At 33.3% G+C, this 19,991-nt stretch overlaps 1 protein-coding gene across 4 annotated transcripts in view; it reads right to left on the bottom strand.

The window, feature by feature from the left end:
* LOC126887698 (putative helicase mov-10-B.1) overlaps positions 1 to 19,991 on the bottom strand; it is a 219,497-nt gene that overhangs the window by 45,877 nt on the left and 153,629 nt on the right. For all 4 annotated transcript variants that reach the window (XM_050655357.1, XM_050655358.1, XM_050655355.1 and 1 more), the window contains 3 exons: positions 16,318 to 16,599; positions 12,457 to 12,770; positions 7,808 to 7,953 (listed from right to left, as the gene is read on the bottom strand). In XM_050655357.1, the coding sequence (XP_050511314.1) occupies positions 7,808 to 7,953; positions 12,457 to 12,770; positions 16,318 to 16,599 (742 nt within the window). The remainder of the gene's footprint in view (positions 1 to 7,807; positions 7,954 to 12,456; positions 12,771 to 16,317; positions 16,600 to 19,991) is intronic.

Here is a 19,991-nt window from a genome sequence, read left to right as displayed (position 1 = left end):
GCCGATCCATTTCCATTTTTTTCCTTGACTGTAGTAGATACGTTAGTTTGCTTTGTCCTTTCCCATAGTTCTGTATTAGTTATTTTGTTTGGCCAGTATATTTTCAGGATTTTTCTTCAGATTTGTTTACAAATGTTTCTAGTTTTTTAGTTGTATTTTCGTCCTGTTTCCATGTTTCTGCTCCATAGAGCAGTATACTTTTAATGCAACTGTTAAAGATTTTAATTTTTGTTGTTTCCGATATTTCGTTTGTTTGCCAAATTCTATTTAAAGCGTTGAATGCGTGTTGCGCCTTTGTTATTCTCGTCTGTATATCCTTTTTACACCCCCCGCTCCTTTCCATGACAGATCCCAGATATGTGAACTACCTCTTCTACTTCTTTACCGTTTATCATTATTTTATTATTTGGATGGTTATTATTTTTTAGAAGTTTAGTTTTTTCTGTGTTTATTCGAAGTCCGATCGTGTCGGAGTACTGTGCCAATTTGTCAATTTTTGCTTGCATATGATTTCGGTGTTCAGTTATCAGGCAGATGTCATCTGCAAATTCGAGATCTTCTAGCTGTTTGAAAAGGTTCCACCTGATGCCTGTTCGATCGTCGATTACTTTCCTCATTACCCAATCTGTCATAATAAGAAATAGGGTAGGGGATAGTATACAACCCTGTTTGACTCCACTATCTATGGATATTTCTTCTGTTACTTCACCTGAATGTTCTAGTTTGGCTTTGTATCCTTCGTAGAAGAGTTTAATAAAGTTTATGATTTTTTGTGGTATCCCATATAATCTAAGGATTTTCCACATCTGTGCCCTATTTACACGGTCAAAGGCCTTTTCGAAGTAGATAAAACTCACATCTATATCTTTATTTCATTCATTTGTTTGTTCCAGATAATTCTAAGGGTGCAAATGTGATCAATAGTGGAATGGTTGGAACGGAAGCCTGCTTGGTTGTTTCTCAGTTTTTTATCTAGTTCCGGCTTCAATCTTTCCAAAATGATTTTGGTCAGCACTTTGGATGTGGCACTTAGTAGTGTTATTGCACGCCAATTGTTGCATTTGCTCAGCTCCCTTTTTTGGGTATTTTTATAATCAATCCCTCTTTCCACTCCTTTGGCAATTCTTCGTCCGTCCATATTTTATTCAAAAGTGTATGTAGCATCTCTACTGACTGCTCGGTGTCTGCTTTTATTATGTCAATGGGTATATTGTCGATTCCTGCGGCTTTGCCATTTTTTAGTAGTTTTAGGGTGTTTCCAACTTCTTCCATTGTAATTTCTCCAATATTCACTTCTAGCTCTGGTGATTCTACTTCATCTTCTATGATTTGAGTTATTTCATGCTTAGCATATTTATATCTCTTCGAAGTATTCCTTCCATCTTTGTATTATTTCTTTCTCATTTTTTATTCTATTTTCTTGTTTATCCTTTACTTCTCGTATATTTCGTTGTGCTTTTCCTGTTAAGTTTCGTATGATTGTATATTGTGTTCGTAAGTCGTTTTCTTTCGCTGCTTCTTCTGATATATTTAGCATCTCATTTATATAGTTTCTTTTATCTTTTCTGGCTTGTTTTTTTACTTCTGCGTTTTTTGCCTTGTATTTCCTTTCAAGTGCCCTCTCTTCTTCCGATCCTTCCTTTTGTAGAATTTCTTCTTTGATTTTTTTTCTTCTATCAGTAGTAGAGTGTCTTTGGTAATCCATTTTTTATTTTGTCTTCTTTTTAATCCGATTGTTTCTTTTGCTGTATTCATCATCACTTCTTTAAAATATTTCCATGTTTCTTCGACTGACTCTCCAGTTTGTTGTGATACTGTTCGGTTAATTGCCAGTTTCTCACTGAATTTATTTCTTATACATTCTTGTTTTAGGGCATCAACGTTGTACTTGTTCCTTCTGCTGATTTTTTGGTTTTTATCTCTGGCTAATTTCATTTTTAGTCTCGCTTTGATTAGCATGTGGTCTGATCCCACATCAGCACCTCTTAAGCTCCTGACATCTTGCAGCCAGCTTCTCCATTTATATTCAATTATTATGTGGTCTATTTGATTCTGGTACCTCCCTCCCGGTGATTTCCATGTTTCCTTATGTATCCGCTTATGTTTAAAGATGCTTCCGCCTATTAAAAGTTCATTTTGCTCACAAAATTCGATTAATCGATTTCCATTGTCGTTTCTCTCTCCGATTCCCTCCTTTCCCATCACATGTTCATGTCCTTTATTATCATTTCCTATTTTTGCATTAAAGTCTCCGATTACTATTTTTATATCTCTTCTATATTTATTATTAATCCTATTAAACGTTGTTTGTAGTTGCTCGTAAAATTCTTCCTTCTCATTTTCGTCGTTTTTATTTGTGGGAGCATATACATTTATTACTATTATGTTATAATATCTTGCCTTCAGTCTCGCCCAAATAATCCTTTCTGACACTGGTTCCCACTCTACTAGAGCCTTTCTCCCCTTTTGGGCTAGCAGTATTGCCACTCCCTTTTCGTGTTTCGTCATTTACATCCGTGTTCCCAGAATATATCATTAGCTGTTGGTCACCTACTCGGGTTGATCCACTACCATTCCATCTTGTTTCGCTTAGTCCGACAATGTCTAATTTGTACTTATCAATCTCTTGGCTTACCTGCTCCAATTTGCCGGTTTCGTGTAGGGTTCTTACATTCCATGCACCTATAAATATGTTCTCTCTTATGTCTATTTCATGTTTATCTTTCGTTTTTGCTCTATACCTAATGCATTATAAATACAAAAATGCCCGTCATAGTTCGGACGAGAATTTTAGTTATTAACAAATAAGTGTCAAAAATTGCAGTTTTTTCGTTTAAATCGCCACAGGTAAAATACGGTAATTAAATATCTTATTTATAGTATCCTTCTTTTAGTAGATGAGCAACGGTTAAAAATGACAGTTTTGAATTTTGGTCCGATCATTTGTTGCTTCGGAAATTTCAAAATAAAACTAAAATTTCGCAAATAAAAAATTTGCTATAACTTTTGCGAAAATGGCCTTCAGACTTTCATATTGCATGAAAAGTTGAGTCAAGCTATCCATATAATGCACAAAAAAGTTTAAAACGATTCGTCAATTAGTTTAAATTTTATTCAATTTGTTTATCACAAAGAGCTTTTTTTTGCAATGTTATTGTTCAGAAAATAAGAATGATATAGCAGTTCTGAGGAAAGCACGTGAGAGAAGGATAGTTATTTTCAACGAATTTAAAAAAAATCGATAAAAAGTCATTTTTACCATTCCGAAAACATTTTACTAAAGTAGAGTCATTTTTGGCTAATAAACAATTTGAATAACTTTGTTAATATGGACCATATATGCTTTGGCGGGCTCCAGTTTTTGTTTTTTTTTTTCGTCATCTGTTCGTTTTATTGATAAAATACTTATGTAAAATAAAACAACACAGTGTAACCTACAAATTATGACCTATGCACATTTTACAATCTGTGCGCCCCAAAGCCACAGTGGTGGCCCAAAATCAATTTTGCATATTTTCGCCACCTACACGCATTTTATTGTATTAATGCTATATTAACCCTTAAACGCCCAAGGGTGGGTAAAAAATGTCCACTTAATGCGTATTCTCTTGTAACATATTTATTACGTGTTTAAATTTTTTTTTAAATTATTTATTGTTAAAAAGACAGCCCATTATCGAATGTTAATTTGGTTCTACCAATATTTTTGAAAATAAAAGCAGCATCTTGAGTTAAATATGGATGGGCATAAAAAGTACACCCTTGGCAAAACTTGTTACTAAAGGTTTCTATATAATTTCTCGTTGGTAGGAAGATAATCCATATAATTATCGATGTATAATTACATAATCTACATAATTATCCGCCAATGAGGAGGCTGAAAGAAAGAATATGGAGAAAATCGACAAATCTGAATTACTGGTATGTTAATTTTGATGACATTGTAATTTTGTTGTAAGGTTTGTAAATTGTTTATATTAATATTTTAGATGCTGTGTTTATTAAGCATAAGATTCTTAAGTTTAATCCATTTTCAACAACTCTCAATAAATATATTAGCTATTTTCGAGGTGGACATTTTTTACCCACCCTTGGGCGTACATGGAACCTAAAAAAGGTTGGGCGTTTAAGGGTTAATAGCACAATATTTACCCTTAAGTGGTCGCTAAGCAGTGGCGGATCCAGGGAGGGGTGATGGGGGTGATCACCTCCCCCCTCTCAAACCAAGTGATATTATATTAAAAGATTATAAAAATATTCATTAATTTTTATAGAAATACTTTCACCCCCATCACCCCTCCCTGGATCCGCCACTGCTTAGCGACCACCTAAGGGTAAATATTGTGCTATTAAAGTAGCAGTAATGCAATAAAATGCGTGTAAGTGGCGAAAATATGCAAAAATTGATTTTGGGCCACCACTGTGGCTTTGTGGCGCAAAGATTGTAAAATGTGCATAAGTCATAATTTGTAGGTTACACCGTATTGTTTTATTTTACCTAAGTACTTTATCAATAAAACGAACAGATGACGAAAAAAAAAACAAAAACTGGAGCCCGCCAAAGCATATATGAGGTTTACGGCGCCACTGTGCCGTAACGGTTGCATAAACGAAAAAAATGAATAGGACCTAATTTTTAGAGTAAATAGTGGTCTTTAACATTGTATAAGTTTTGTTTAAAAAGAATGCATAGGTAATGAGACAATCGTAAAAACATGCTCGCCAAGGGATACGGGTAGTTTCTGCAGTATATTTTCAAGGATAGGGGTGGTTTCCGCAGGGATGTTGCAATAACCATATATATTTTTGAAATGCACTTTTTTTTTTGGCTACAGGGGTTGCACTAGGAAATCGCTTTTGGTGTCCATGCATGGGTAATAATAACGTGCACAAAATGATATATGAAGCATATTAATAAAGAGCATTGTGCGTGAAGGATTCCAAGAAAATCTCTTTATTTATTAATTCTTCTTTTTTTGGGGTGGTTCCGGGGAAAAAATAGGGATGCATTATACAAATTTGTAAATAGCACCAGTACTTGGGTAATCTCTGAAAGTCTTTTTACTCTAGCATAAACGGTCCAGATGGTATAAAAAGGGGCTTTTTAAAATGTAACAACCTGTAATTAAAAAAATGGCAATTACCCTTAAGTGAAACCTATACCAAAAAATCAATCAATTAATTGTGAATAATTGCCGCAAGGATTTCTTCTTAATTTCCGTTACAGTTAGGGAAAAATATATACTTTTTAAAAACATCTTTTTTAAAAACTTGTCAACTTTGGGGCGCTACCCCCGCTAAAGGGTGGATGATAGACAGATGCTGTCGGGAAATAAATCGTAGAAAATATAGTCCTCTTCATATTTCTATAAAAGAAATTTTTTGTTTAAGGTACAGGAAGGGCTACGTTCCGCAAAAACCACAAATTACCCCCTTTAAAGGGGTGAAAAGGGGGTTCCGGGGCGAAATTTTTTCAGAAAAAGTTAGTCTTATAATAAGCACCCCTTGATATACCAGAAATAAAATAAAACCGGACTTGTGCCCATTTTGCAAGGTTCAACCTTTGTTTCCTACACTATAAACAAATTGAATATAATTTAAACTACATAATTGACGAATCGTCTTGAAATTTTTTGTGCATGATATGTACTTGTCTCAACTTTTCGTGCAATATTAAAGTCTTAAGTTCATTTTCTCAAAAGTTATAGCAAATTTTTTATTTTCAAAATTTTAGTCTTATTTTGCAATTTTCGAAGCAACAAATGATCGGACCAAAATTCAAAAACTGACATTTTGAATCTTTGCTCATCTGATTTTTATAAAATATGAGCAAAGAAAAATTTGATTTTTATAATTTGTTTAAATTTTTTTTAATGTAGCAATAACTCCGAAATTATGGCGGGCATTTAAGTATAGGGAATGTAACATGAAAAATAATCAGTATTTCTTAAGGATGTCAAAACGCAAATAATATACAGGGTGAGGCAAATAAAGGGCCTATTAGAAATATCTCGAGAACTAAAGGCAACAGAATCATGAAAATTTGAATTAAGGGGTTTTGAAGAGTCATCTATTTAATTAAAATATTTTCATCTATTTGCTACTTCCGGTTATACCGGAAGTTGCTTATAACTTCGTTTTTTTTAAATGGGACACCCTGTATATTTTTACATTTTTGGATTCTCTTCGATGTCATCTTTCTTAAAATATGAGGTTTTGTAATGTTATACAGGGTATTTTAAAAGATAATTACGTTTTTGTATTAATTTCGTAGCAATATTCACACCCTGTAGAATTGTAGTAGTTTGACATATAAAACTCTACTTACGTTCAAATGATTTTTAAAATAGTCTTATATTGTTAAGAATCATTAGTATAGCTAAATTTTTAATTTTAGTATACAGGGTTGGTCGAAACTCGGAATGAGTATTTTCTGAGTTTTATTAAATTGAACACCCGGTATTTTAGTATTGTAATGAAATGATATTTTATGGTACTTGTTTATTTCTTAAGCATTCCCTATACCTAACTGCTTTAATTTGTGCTTAATTGTTAATCGCACCCACAATCTTAACTACGTAGGTATTTTGATAGCTAAACTATTATTGGTCATTTTAAGGATTAGTCTGGATTAATAGGTATTTATTTCTGAAAAATTATTTGTGATTGAATTTTTTTCACGGCCAACCTAATAAAATTTTACGTATTTTTTGTTGCAATTAATGTTTAGCTTGAATCACCAATAACTCACAAATTAAAGCAATTAGGTATAGGGAATGCTTATAAAATAAAAAAGTACCATGAAATATCATTTCACTACAATACTAAAATACAGGGTGTTTCATTTAAGAAAGCTCAGAAAATATTCATTCCGAGTTTCGACCAACCCTGTATACTAAAATTTCAAAATTAGCTATACTAATAATTCTTAACAATAGTAGACTATATTAAAAATCACTTGAACGTTAGCAGAGTTTTGAATGTCAAACTGTTACAATTCTACAGGGTGTGAATATTGCTACGAAATCAATAAAAAAACGTAAATATATTTTAAAATACCCTGTATAATATTACAAAACCTTATATTTTAAGAAAGAAGATATTGAGGAGAATCCAAAAATGTAAAAATATACAGGGTGTCCCATTTAAAAAAAACGAAGTTATAAGATGAAAATATTTTCATTTAATAGATCATCCTTCAAAACCCCTACATTCCAATTTTCATGATTCTGTTGCCTTTAGTTCTCGAGATATTTCTAATAGGCCAGTTATCTGCCTCACCCTATATAGGGTATTCCATTTGAAATAAGAAAGTTCATTAGATTTCCAGAAAAACTGACGATTTGACAACACTGTAATTACCACTATAATATTGGCCGTATTAGAAAACCCTTATCCACCAAAATCTATAAAAATCTTTTCAGCGGTTTCCGAGATTTTGCCGTGTTTCCTTTCTTTCTCGCTACCCTGTATAGTTCCAAAAAACTCATTTGCAACCTGGCTGTCCAAGTGTCCCGACAAAAACCTTATTTCTCTGGACTATTATTGCAACAACTGAATACATAGTTAGTGAAAAAATAGTCCTATAATTTAAGCAATTACACACGTAACGGTTGTCCATAAACATTCAAAAACTGAACGAAAATCTCTATAAAGCTAATGACAATGGCATTGTCAACTCCTAATGTTTACATCTGCAGTTTCCATACCAGCGATAATTTTACTACACGTAATTTGCCATGTAAAAAAAAGAAAAAGTAGAGACAGCTCCGTAAAATATTTTCGCCTACACTCAAATAACTTTTACCTGCAACTGGTCTCCGTAGAACAGCTCGTTAGGCAACGTTAGAATCTTTGGATGGTTTCTAAAATTCTGTATCAACATGGTGATACACCGCTGGTTATGTTGGTGATACAATTCGGTTTGCATAATTCTCTCAAGGAGAGATATACCTAAAAAAAAGTATGAAATGCTCAAATTATCCAATATTACATACTATTTCTATGTTTCTGTGAGTTTAAATTGTTCGATTTTTAATAATCGTTGAAAGTTAATTACTTCTAATATAAAGTAATATTTAACGAATAAAAGGACCCCACCCCGCAACACTCCTTATGGAAAAGTGGTCCCGGTCAACTCGATTCGAATTCCATATAGGTCACCGTTTAGCACACACAGAGAAACTCACTTTCTGAAATGTTTAGCCCCCTAGGTGGTCACATGACCCACCTAGAGCCTAATTAGGCTTTTTGTTTTTATTATCTAGCCGCATCGAGGGCTAGCGAAAAACTTTAAATAAAAAAGTTGTAAGTTTCAAAAATTTCTGTCCGAATTTTTTTTTAATTTTTGGCTGAATTTTTTTTATCTTTGGCTAGAAATTTAAAGGTAGATAGGTAGACACTTCATCACACTTTTCCCTTTGGACCCTAGCGCCCTTCGAGGGTGAACCGAACGCGCAACTGGTTTGGCGCATATAGCACATAATATATTTTATTAATTTCAAATACTTTACGGAACAGGTTAGCAATTGTTATGAATAATAATAAATATAATGAATTGTTTTAAAAGTCTATAAGAAGTGAAATAATATAGATCATTCGTTTAATTGTAATAATAGGTGACTAAAAGGACAATAAATAAAATAACGTGGAAAAGTGTGTAAAATACCCCTTTTTTATATCTTTTAGGCCAAATGTTTTAGGGAAATCCGCTAGAGGGCCACTTACGAAATTAGAGCTATCGATTATTTTTAATTTAAGAGCCTCAACTTCCAGCAGCATGAGCTTTGAGCCACTATATATTCCTCGAGCTTCGAGGAATATCTCTACTGAGTACAACATATAAAATTCTAACAGCCCTCATCACACAAAAACTCCACACAACACAGAACTCCACATCCTGTTCGTAGACTTCAGACAAGCCTTTGATTTGTCTTTGATCAGACAAGATTTGAATTCTTTACGTAAAAATAATTAACTTTTACGTAAAATACATTGAGACATTTTTTCGAATTATGGACAGATGGCGCTCAAATCGGAAAACACGATTGTTGTAAATGGAAAATTAAATTAAAAAATGGAAAGTCCCCACTAAAATGGAAAACTTAACTTTTTTTGGTTTTTGGGCCTACTCTTCACAACCCAATAGGTCCCCATAACGCTCAATTGACTGCACATTTAGCATACTTGCCTCCCCTACTATAAACTAAATACATATAAACAACGCCAATAAGAAATGCCAAATAGGTAAACTTAAAGACAAAGATGGAAATCTTATTGTAGATCTAGAGAATAAAATAAAAACATGGACAGAATACCTGAATGAATTATTTGAAGACGATAGAAACAACTTAACTCAGATAATCAATGCAACTGGACCAGACATATTGAAAGAAGAAGTAGAATACGCAATAAGAAACGCTAAAAATGGAAAAGCAAACGGACCTGATGAAATCCCTACAGAACTGCTGAAGCTTTTGAATGATAAATCCGTAACCATAATATTGCATATATTCAATACAATATACAGTACTGGTATAATACTGCAAGAATGGTTGCTGTTTACGTTTGTTACCATACCGAAGAAAACTAAGGCAATGCAATGTTCAGATCATCGAACAATCTCCTTGATGAGTCACCTGCTTAAAATATTTTTTAGAGTCATCCACAACCGAATCTATCAAAAACTAGACATCGATATTAACGATACACAGATGGGATTCAGAAAAGGATTAGGTACAAGGGATGCTCTCTTTGCCTTGAACGTTCTAACACAGAGATGCCTAGATGTTAACCAAGAGGTACACGCCTGCTTTATAGACTTTGAAAAGGCCTTTGACAAAGTACGCCACAGTAAACTCAAAGAAATTCTGGAGAGTAAGAACATTGACACCAGAGACATACAAATAATATTAAATCTGTACTGGAATCAGCGAGCTAATATAAAAATAGAAGACCAAACATCGGACGAAATAGAAATACGTAGAGGGGTACGACAGGGTTGTATATTGTCACCGCCCTTGTTTAATATCTACAGCGAACAAATATGCCAAGAAGCTCTCTCATATGCAAACGAAGGGATAATAGTCAATGGAGAAGTTATCAATAACATTCGATATGCTGACGATACTGTGATAATGGCAAGAACAGCGGAAGATCTACAACATCTAGTTACAAATATGAATGAGATATGTAATAACTACGGCATAGTTCAAGGATGAACGTCAAAAAAACCAAATATATGACCTTCAGTAAGAATCAAATAAATGACACTAGTAACACAATAAACGGTACCCAACTTGAAAAAGTAAACGAATACAAATACTTGGGAACCTTTATCAATGAAACAGGTGACCAAAATCACGAGATAAAAAGACGTATTGAAATTGCCAGGTCTACTTTTATAAAAATGAAAAAATTATTTTGTAATCGTGATATTAGTATTCATCTACGAACTAGAATGTTAAAATGTATTCAGTACTTTGCTCTACGGTGTTGAGTCATGGCCTCTTAAGCAAAGGAATATTAAAAATCTTGAAAGCTTTGAGATGTGGTGCTACCGCCGTATACTAAGAATAAGTTGGGTGGATAAAATTACAAATGAAGAAGTAATACGCAGAATAAATAACGAGCCAGAAGTTCTACTGAATATAAAAAAGAGAAAACTTGAATACTTAGGCCACCTGATGAGAGGACAAAAGTACACATTCCTACAAAATATAATGCAAGGAAAAATCCAAGGACGAAGAAATCCAGGCCGTAGAAGAATGTCCTGGATGAGAAATTTGAGAGTGGTTTGGCTGTACCACTAACGAATTGTCCAAAACAGCAGTAAATAAAATTAGAATCCCCCTAATGATATCCAATCTCCGATAGGAGAGGCACTCAAAGAAGAAGAAGAAACAACGCCGAGTATACATTAGTACATGACCTGACACTAAAAGAGGTATAAATACAAAAAGAACTTAGGAACATAGCCGCAAACGAAAGAGAGGGAAAAATGACAAAAATCGGTTATGGATTCATAATTATAGAAGACTCAAAAGGGAATTCGAACCAAAACATCCAGAAGATAGAAAAAGCTACAAACAAAACAGAGGCAGCTAGTTAAAAAAAAATGGAAAAATACGTGGATGGAACGGAAAATGCAAAAAGTACAGAATAAGGACATGAATGAATATGAAGATAATAACACAGACAGAAACAAACTACATTTAAAGGACAACATAATGACAAACAAGGAGAAGGCCATTTTAAAAATAGCAACATGGAAGCATAAACGAGAGAGAAATAGAAGATAAAAAGATTGAAGGGGTAGCTATAACACAAACAAAAAGCTTCCATTTTTCAATGTGCCTCCAATAAGTTGTCATTCCATTTTTTCGTGGTCTTCCCACTGATCGTCTTCCTATACGCTGTGAGCTCGTACGTAGAGGGGATATTTATAAATTCGTGAGCGCCAGTAGTGACAAGTCTGTAAACGTTTACCGGAAATTTGACATAAATGTCAAAGTGATTAATTTTAAATTAAAATTAAAAACATTAATTATAAAAAATATTAGTTGATCAAAGCTGTGGTATATATTTTTACCTTAAATATACTTACGTTTTAAATACTGAATTTGCGTTTTTTAATGTTCTGTAATATGTAATTATAAATTAATCTTGGCGCCATCTACATGATAATTGTGAAAGTATCAGAAGTAAGAAATTAATATTTCATCAATAGAACGTCAAAATGATTAGCAAAATCTTTAAAAAAATATATTACAATTTAATTACTTTTTAGCGTTGTAAATATTAAGCGATAACAATTAAATAATAAATTTAAAAATTACCGGTGAAAGTTGAATTAGTAACCGCTAGGAGCGACACCAGCGGAGCTCAGAGCGTATAGGGCTTTTCATTTACAGTCATTTGTTTCGAACTTCTGTCATATGTCGTATAATCCGTGTATATTAATATTATACACAAATTATAAAACATATGACAGAAGCTCGAAACAAATGACAATCGATGAAAAGCCCTATTGGGGAACCGTCTCTCGCCGTCCTTATACTCTATTTGTTGTCATTCGGCTTGTGTGGTCGTTCCATTCTACTCTTCTGTTTTTCACCCAGTTATTAATGTTGTCCACCTTGCATCTCCATCGTAAATCTGCACTTCTAGCTCTATCCCACAGTGTCTTACCATTGATTTTTCGCAGTGTTTTCATCTCTGCTGTTTCTAGCATTCTTTTTGTCCTTTCTATATCAGGTCATGTTTCTACCGAGTATGTCATTATTGGTCTGATGACTGTTTTGTAAATTCTGCCTTTCACTTCTTTTCCGATGTTTTCATTTCTCCATATTGTTTCATTCAGGCAACCTGCCGCTCTGTTTGCTCTATTCACCTGATCTTCCACTTCTGATAAATACCACGATACATAAAAGTTAATAAAAGATAAAAATTACAAACCTAAGCCATATCGGATCGCAGAATCAGAAGTTAATGATGGTCCAAGCTGCTTGGGGTCTCCGGCCAATACTATCTGCTGTCCATGTTTAACCATACCTAAGGCTATGCAAACTTCAGGTTCACATGCTTGTGCAGCTTCATCAACGAATACCACGTCTGGTTTGTAGTAACCACCCATTATACCGACGTGAATTAAAGTAATCACGACTATTCTATAAGTTTTCAAGGATGCCGAATCCATTTTTTTATATTGCCACGATCCCTCATATTCTTCGTAGTTGGAATATCGTAATACCGGTTCATGAACATTTGACCTAAAACACAAAAATTGTAAGTGTATAGTTGTACTGGCAAACTAATAGAGTCACTAATACAGAGAGAGTCTGTAATTTGGAATAAATTCAATATCTCAAATACTAATTGTTTTTTTGAAAAATGCTCAGACCCGTCGATTAGTATTTCAAATTGTCCTTTTTGACATACAATAATAATGTATACAGGGTGTCCCAATTTAGAGATATGACGTCATCGTTGATTTTCTTAAATGGCAACACTGTCATTTTGATAGCTATTTTGATAGGGTATGTAAAGTTATACACAACTGCAAAATATCAAATTTTTATTCACTACCATTTACAAGATAATAGAAAATAACAAAGTTATGTCTGTAATTTGGAATAAATTCAATAACTAAAATACTAATTGTTTTTTTGAAAAATGCTCAGACCCGTCGATAAGTATTTCAAATTGTCATTTTTTACATAATATAGTAATGTATACAGGGTGTCCCAATTTAGAGACATGATGTCATCGTTGATTTTCTTAAATGGCAACATTGTCATTTTGATAGCTATTTTGATAGAATGTGTAAAGTTATACACAACTGCAAAATTTCAAATTTTTATTCCCTACTATTTACAAGATAATAAAAAATAACAAAGTTGTGAAAAACAAGTAACCAAATAATAATTGAATTTAATTATTTCAATTAAGCAAATGCTCATAACGTTGCCCATTGACAATTTGACAATAATTGAGAGCAATAACATTATGAGTATTTGCTTAATTGAAATAATTAAATTCAATTATTATTTGATTACTTGTTTTTCATAACTTTGTAATTTTTTATTATCTTGTAAATGGTACGGAATAAAAATTTGAAATTTTGCAGTTGTGTATAACTTTACACACCCTATCAAAATAGCTATCAAAATGACAGTGTTGCCATTTAAGAAAATCAACGATGACGTCATATCTCTAAATTGGGACACCCTATATACATTATTATTGTATGTCAAAAATGACAATTTGAAATACTAATCGACGGGTCTGAGCATTTTTCAAAAAAACACTTAGTATTTTAATTATTGAATTTATTCCAAATTACAGACATAACTTTGTTATTTTCTATTATCTTGTAAATGGTAGAGAATAAAAATTTGATATTCTGCAGTTGTGTATAACTTTACACACCCTTTCAAAATAGCTATCAAAATGTCAGTGTTGCCATTTAAGAAAATCAACGATGACGTCATATCTCTATTACGTCATATTACAATTAGTATTGAATTGAATATTGAATTTATTCCAAATTACAGACTCTCTCTGTATATAGCTCAGAAGGGCAGTGGCGGATCTACGGGAGGGAAAAGGGGAAATTTCCCCTCTTAACAAGGTCCAAAATTAAAGACAAAAATTTTAGAAACAAAAATATATTAGTTGACATGAAACTTAAACTACAGACAAATTCAACCCAATAAACACGCCTGTTAGGAACATTAAGGGAAGTTCCCCCTAAGGTAAATTTCCCCTCCCAACGCAAATTTCTAGACCCGCCACTGCAGCGGAGTACTGTTAATGGAGATGTGTACTTAAATAAACCAGAGATCATTCCATAAAACAGGTAGATCCTTTATTGATAGAATTTCACACCTTGAAGAATAGCACCACCCTGAGCTGAATATTCATTACTCTTTTATATACAGTTCTGCTGAGCGGGGTGCCATTGTCTGAGTTATGAAATTATATGAAACAAAGTTTCATATAATTCCATATAATTCCATATAATTCCATTGTTTATGGAATTTTTTAACTCTTGGTAATAACACCCCGCTCAGCTAAATATTAATGACTGATCTTAGATAGCCAGACTTTACATGTGAATATTGTAGCAATAGAGATATACAGGGTGTTTGGTAACGAATGGGCCATAGCTAAACCAAATGAGTCCTGAGGTTAAAATACGTCGATTTAAGCGAACTTACTTTATTACGAAAGTTGATAACCGAAATACAGGGTGTCCAAGTTAAACTTTTATTTTATTCTTGAATATTTCCTGTCAGTCATAAAATAACACGAAATTTGGTAAGCGGGCGTTTTTTGAGACGAGAAATCTAAATTCGCCACCAAAAATTACGTATTACCCAAAGGGCGCCACATACGTCTTTCACGCGCTCATTTAATAAGTTCAATTTTATAATTACTCACTGTACATAGTTTTTGAATCAAAACTTTAATGCCCCTGTTATTTTTACTTAAAAAAGATACACTACATTCATCTCGCTAAACTCCACCGTTTTCGATATAAACCAACTTTAAATCTGTGATGCAACATAATTTCTTGCATATCATTGTAGCTACACCCGAAAAATAAACTTATAACCATAATTATGTCCAAAAATGTATTAGATATTAGATATTGTCTAATTAATACATAATCTATTTGGTTTCTCACAATTCTCCCTTCTTGATCTGCTGGTGACTTCCAGGTATATAGTCTTCTCTTTGGCATTTTAAACTATGTATTAGTGATGACAAAATTATTGTTTTGGCAAAATTCGATAAGCCTGTCACCTCTTTCGTTTCTGTTGCCCAGACCATATCCTCCTGTACATTCCTCTACTTTTTCGTCCCCAACCTTTGCGTTAAAATCTCCTATTATAATTGTAACATCCTGTATTTTAATGGATTTTAAAATATTGTCTAGGTCTTCGTAGAAAGTTTCAATATCGCTCTCTGGTTTGTCCGCAGTCGGAGCATAAACTTGTATTATGTTTAATTTGGGTTTATTCTGATTTAATGGTAAGAGGATAATTCTGTTGGAGTATGGAATGTAATTTACTACAGCTTTATCAATGTGTTTGTCTAGTATTATCCCAAACACATATCTGTGTGAACCGTCTTGACTTCCTGAATAGTATATTGTTTTCTTGTTGATTTTCATCTTTCCCGAGTCGAGCCATTGGACATCGCTGATTACTAAAATGTCTATATTTAGCCTTTCCATTTCTTTAACGGCATTATGTCCTTTTTCAGCTTGATGTAGACTTCTAACATTTCAAGTCGCTACTTTGCAAGGTTTTCGCATGTTGACGACCGGGAAGGCCTTGCAGTCTTGTGAGTTTCCTCCTCTGCCGGATCTTGTTTTCCGAGTTTCATGAGCAGTAGAGTGTTTGGTTATGTTGTTTGTCATGATGATTAACTAGGGATACTCTATGAGCTTTTAATGCATTGGTTTCCCGTTTACTTCTAGTGCATCTTTATTGTGATTGTAGTATAAGCAGAAAATGAGGATTTATTGACGAGAAACATGGCTAGTTGTTAAGTACATAGTTAATAACGTAACGAATCCGAAATGAAACGAATACTTTAGTGGGAAATATAAAAAGCGAATACTGAGAGAACTTCACAAAACAGATGGAACAAACAAGACTTCTACGAAACACAAAGAGAAATATAGTGAATCATCAGATGACAAAGAAAAGTATGTGAAATAAATATGTCCCTTAACATATAAGTTTAGATCAATAACATTAAAATGGTTTAAGAAGGCTTAATTAACTTAAAAATTAATATACTTACAAGTCAACAGTAGATGACATAACTCTAATCAACTCATTCGTAGTGCAATGTTCCAGCAGCTTTTCGGTAATTAAATCACAAGCAGCATTTGAAGGGGCACAGACAAGAATATTGTGAGTGGTCTTAAATTTAAGCTGTAAAATAGCCTCTACGATCGTTACAGTCTTTCCTGTTCCCGGAGGCCCAAATACTATGTAAGGATATGGAACTGAAGTTGCATTTAAAATATTTCTAACTGCAGTCTTCTGCTCTTGATTTCTAGCAATCGTTTGATTAAGGAATCTGCAAATAATACACAAAAATAAATATTAATATACATACTTATATAATACTGACTGCCAACAAATACCAGTCTTCAAAAGTGTGTATGTAACATGTATAACGTATATTCCAAAAGTATTACAACTCTCTTCATAACTTCATGCCAAAATGTTCCAGTGATGACAAAAGTCATTTGCGATTGTTCGATCTGTCTCTGTCTAGTGCATTGAAACTCCCCACTAATAATAGGGGAGCCCAAGCGAGGATTTTTGCAGTTACTCGAGCGCGTCAGAAAATCACATGGCGAGAAAGCTTGTACCCTGCAAATGTACCCCTACCATATATTGGCTCTTAATACAGGTGAGTTCGTCTTAAAAAATCTAATAAAATCTATCCTTAGAAAAATTCGAAATCGTCAGATTAAGATAAGGTAAGTTAAGTACATGCAGAACAGTGTGTATTTTAAAAATTTCGAAAAATCGGAAGAACGATTGTTGGAAATGGAAAATTTAATTAAAAATGGAAAGTCCCCACTAAAATGGAACACTTACGTTTTTTGAAAAACTCTAACATGAAGTAAAAACCACTTCTATGTAATTGGTATATTTATTAAAAATTTTAAAAATCCCAATGGATTGAATAAAATGTGTCCAATGCAGAACGTTTTCGGACCTATCAGTCCATCATCAGTGAATTCAAATACTTGCTAAATAGCCCCAGAGCCAAACAATGGTTGAAATTATAATTAAACGCCGATGTTAAAAGATATAACCTCCGGGAACATGGTGAAACTCTACTCTACTGTTTCGAAGATGAAAACCAATCTTAAACAATTTACTGATTAAAAAAACTAGAGTTTCACCATGTTCCCGGAGGTTATATCTCTTAACATCGGCGTTTAGCCTGTTCAATATTACTACAACATAATGTAGATTGCATTATAATTTCAACCATTGTTTGGTTCTGGTGCTATTTAGCAAGTATTTGAATTCACTAATGATGGACTGATAGGTCCGAAAACGTTCTGATTTGGACACATTATATTCAATCCATTGTGATTTTTAAAATTTTTAATAAATATACCAATTACATAGAAGTGGTTTTTACTTCATGTTTTGAGTTTTTTAACTATATGGTATACAGCCAACCTAGGGAACTACCCTTTTTAGTTTACCTTTTTTGGTTTTAGGACCTAATCTTCACAACCCCATACGTCCTCATAACGCTTAGAAACTGCAAATTTAGCATCCTTATCTTTCCTACTATAAGAGACGCTGCTATACTTAATGGATATACAGCCGACCAACGAACAAAAAAGACGATATCACTTTACTCTAGAGATTGCAGTCATGTTAATATATTCGTGACAAGAAATCTCGTAACGCGACAGCTCGTAACTCCACAAATGATAACGGACAATTCATAACGTGGAAACCAATTTTCATTACAGTTTTAATTGAATTATGTTTATCAATTTAACGAACCAGCATCAGGATAAAAATTTTTACCACGTTTCATATTTCGTGAAGAAATATATTTTGAAAATTGTGTCTTGAAATAAATAAATCTACCTGTAACAGTAGTTTTACTACTTTAAAGTGATAATTCAGGATTCTTTAGTTGCCATATTTACAAAAATATATGCAAAAATATGAGTGAAATATATTTAAAACAAGTAGTCTTACAAAGAGTACTCTACTTTTAATGTAGGAAAGTCTGCAAAATGTATTGTACATATATATTATTGCTAAGACGGCGTTCATACTCGAGCGATAGACGATAAGTGACATTTTATTACCACGATATATTGCTGTTCCGAGGCATCGCGTTGGTTCTTTGAGCATTGCTTCATTTTACGATAGGTAGGTTGCTAACCTCGCCTATTAACCCTCGCCTATATAAAAGAGTACGAAATGAATTAAACTCAATAGTAAAAAGGAAGAAAACAGAACACTGGGAAGCATTTTTAAAAGACTTTCACGACTTTTATGGGATGCAAAAGGAAATGTGGAAAAATGATAAGAGGTCAAAGAGCAGAGATGAAGGAATTGATAGAAGTAAAACATATTGATGCAAATACATGGTCAACTTACCTAAAAAACCTCAAACAGCTAATCACGAAGAACTGAAAACACCAGGATTAGAATCGGATGAGAAAACAGAAATTAAAGAGGAAAATATAAAGAACGCCTTAAAAAAGATGAAAAATAGAAAAGCTCCTGGGAAAGATGGAATAGCTAATGAACTTTTAAAATACGGAGGAGATAGACTTCACAAAGAACTGAATATCCTTATAAGCAAAATATTAAATACAGGAAGAATTCCAGAAGAATGGAGAACCACTCAAATGATAGCGTTATTTAAGAAAGGTGATAGGGCAGACCCCAGTAACTATAGAGGGATAAATTTACTGAGCACTATACTCAAACTCACAACAAAAATACTTATGGAGAAAATAATGGCGTGCATAAATATATCGGATGAACAACAAGGATTTAGAAGTGGAAGATCATGTAACGATGCAGTTTTTGTGATAAGGCAAATAGCGGAGAAATCATTAGAATATAACAAACCAGCCTTTTTCTGTTTCATAGACCTAGAGAAAGCGTTTGATAGAATCCAATTAAAAGATGTGATACACCTACTATATGACAAATATTTACCACTGGATATCATAAAACTAATAGAAAACATATATCTAAGAAACAAAATAGAAATGAAAGTCAATGGAATAATAACAGAATCCATAGAAACAAACACAGGAATCAGGCAAGGAGATTCACTAAGCCCTCTACTGTTTAACATAATCTTGGATGCAATAATAAAACAAGTGAAGAAAAAAAGAGGGTACAAAATGGGCAATAGAGAGATAAAAATACTCTGTTACGCTGATGACACCGTGTTGTAGCAGAGTGCGAAGACGACCTACAAAGATTATTGCAAGAAATTAATATGAAAATATCAGCCCAAAAAACAAAAAGTTTAGTAATTGCCAAAGAACCAATAAGATGCAAATTGGAGTTAGACAATCAAATTATACAACAAATAATGACTTTCAAATATCTGGGAATTAATCTATCAGCCGATAACAATATCGAAGAAGAGGTAAAAGACCAAATAATTAAAGCCAGTAGAACGGCCGGATGCCTAAACGACACAATTTGGAAAAACAAACACTTAAGATTGGAAACAAAGGCCCGAATATATAAGTTAGTTATTAGGCCAATTATGACTTACACGGCCGAAACAAGACCAGATATACAAGCAAAACACGAAGACATCTGGAAACCAACGAAATGAAGATCTTAAGAAGGATTGCTGGAAAAGGACTACAGGATAGGGTAAGAAGTGAGGAAATCAGACGCATATGTGGGGTAGACAATATAAATACCTGGGTAAAGAACAGAAAAGAA

The sequence above is a fragment of the Diabrotica virgifera genome, chromosome 7, assembly GCF_917563875.1.
Source record: "Diabrotica virgifera virgifera chromosome 7, PGI_DIABVI_V3a".
In the NCBI taxonomy this organism is placed as follows: Eukaryota; Metazoa; Arthropoda; class Insecta; order Coleoptera; family Chrysomelidae; genus Diabrotica; species Diabrotica virgifera.
Note: the sequence above shows the minus strand (reverse complement) of the source record. Positions and strands in the feature narration are given on the sequence as shown.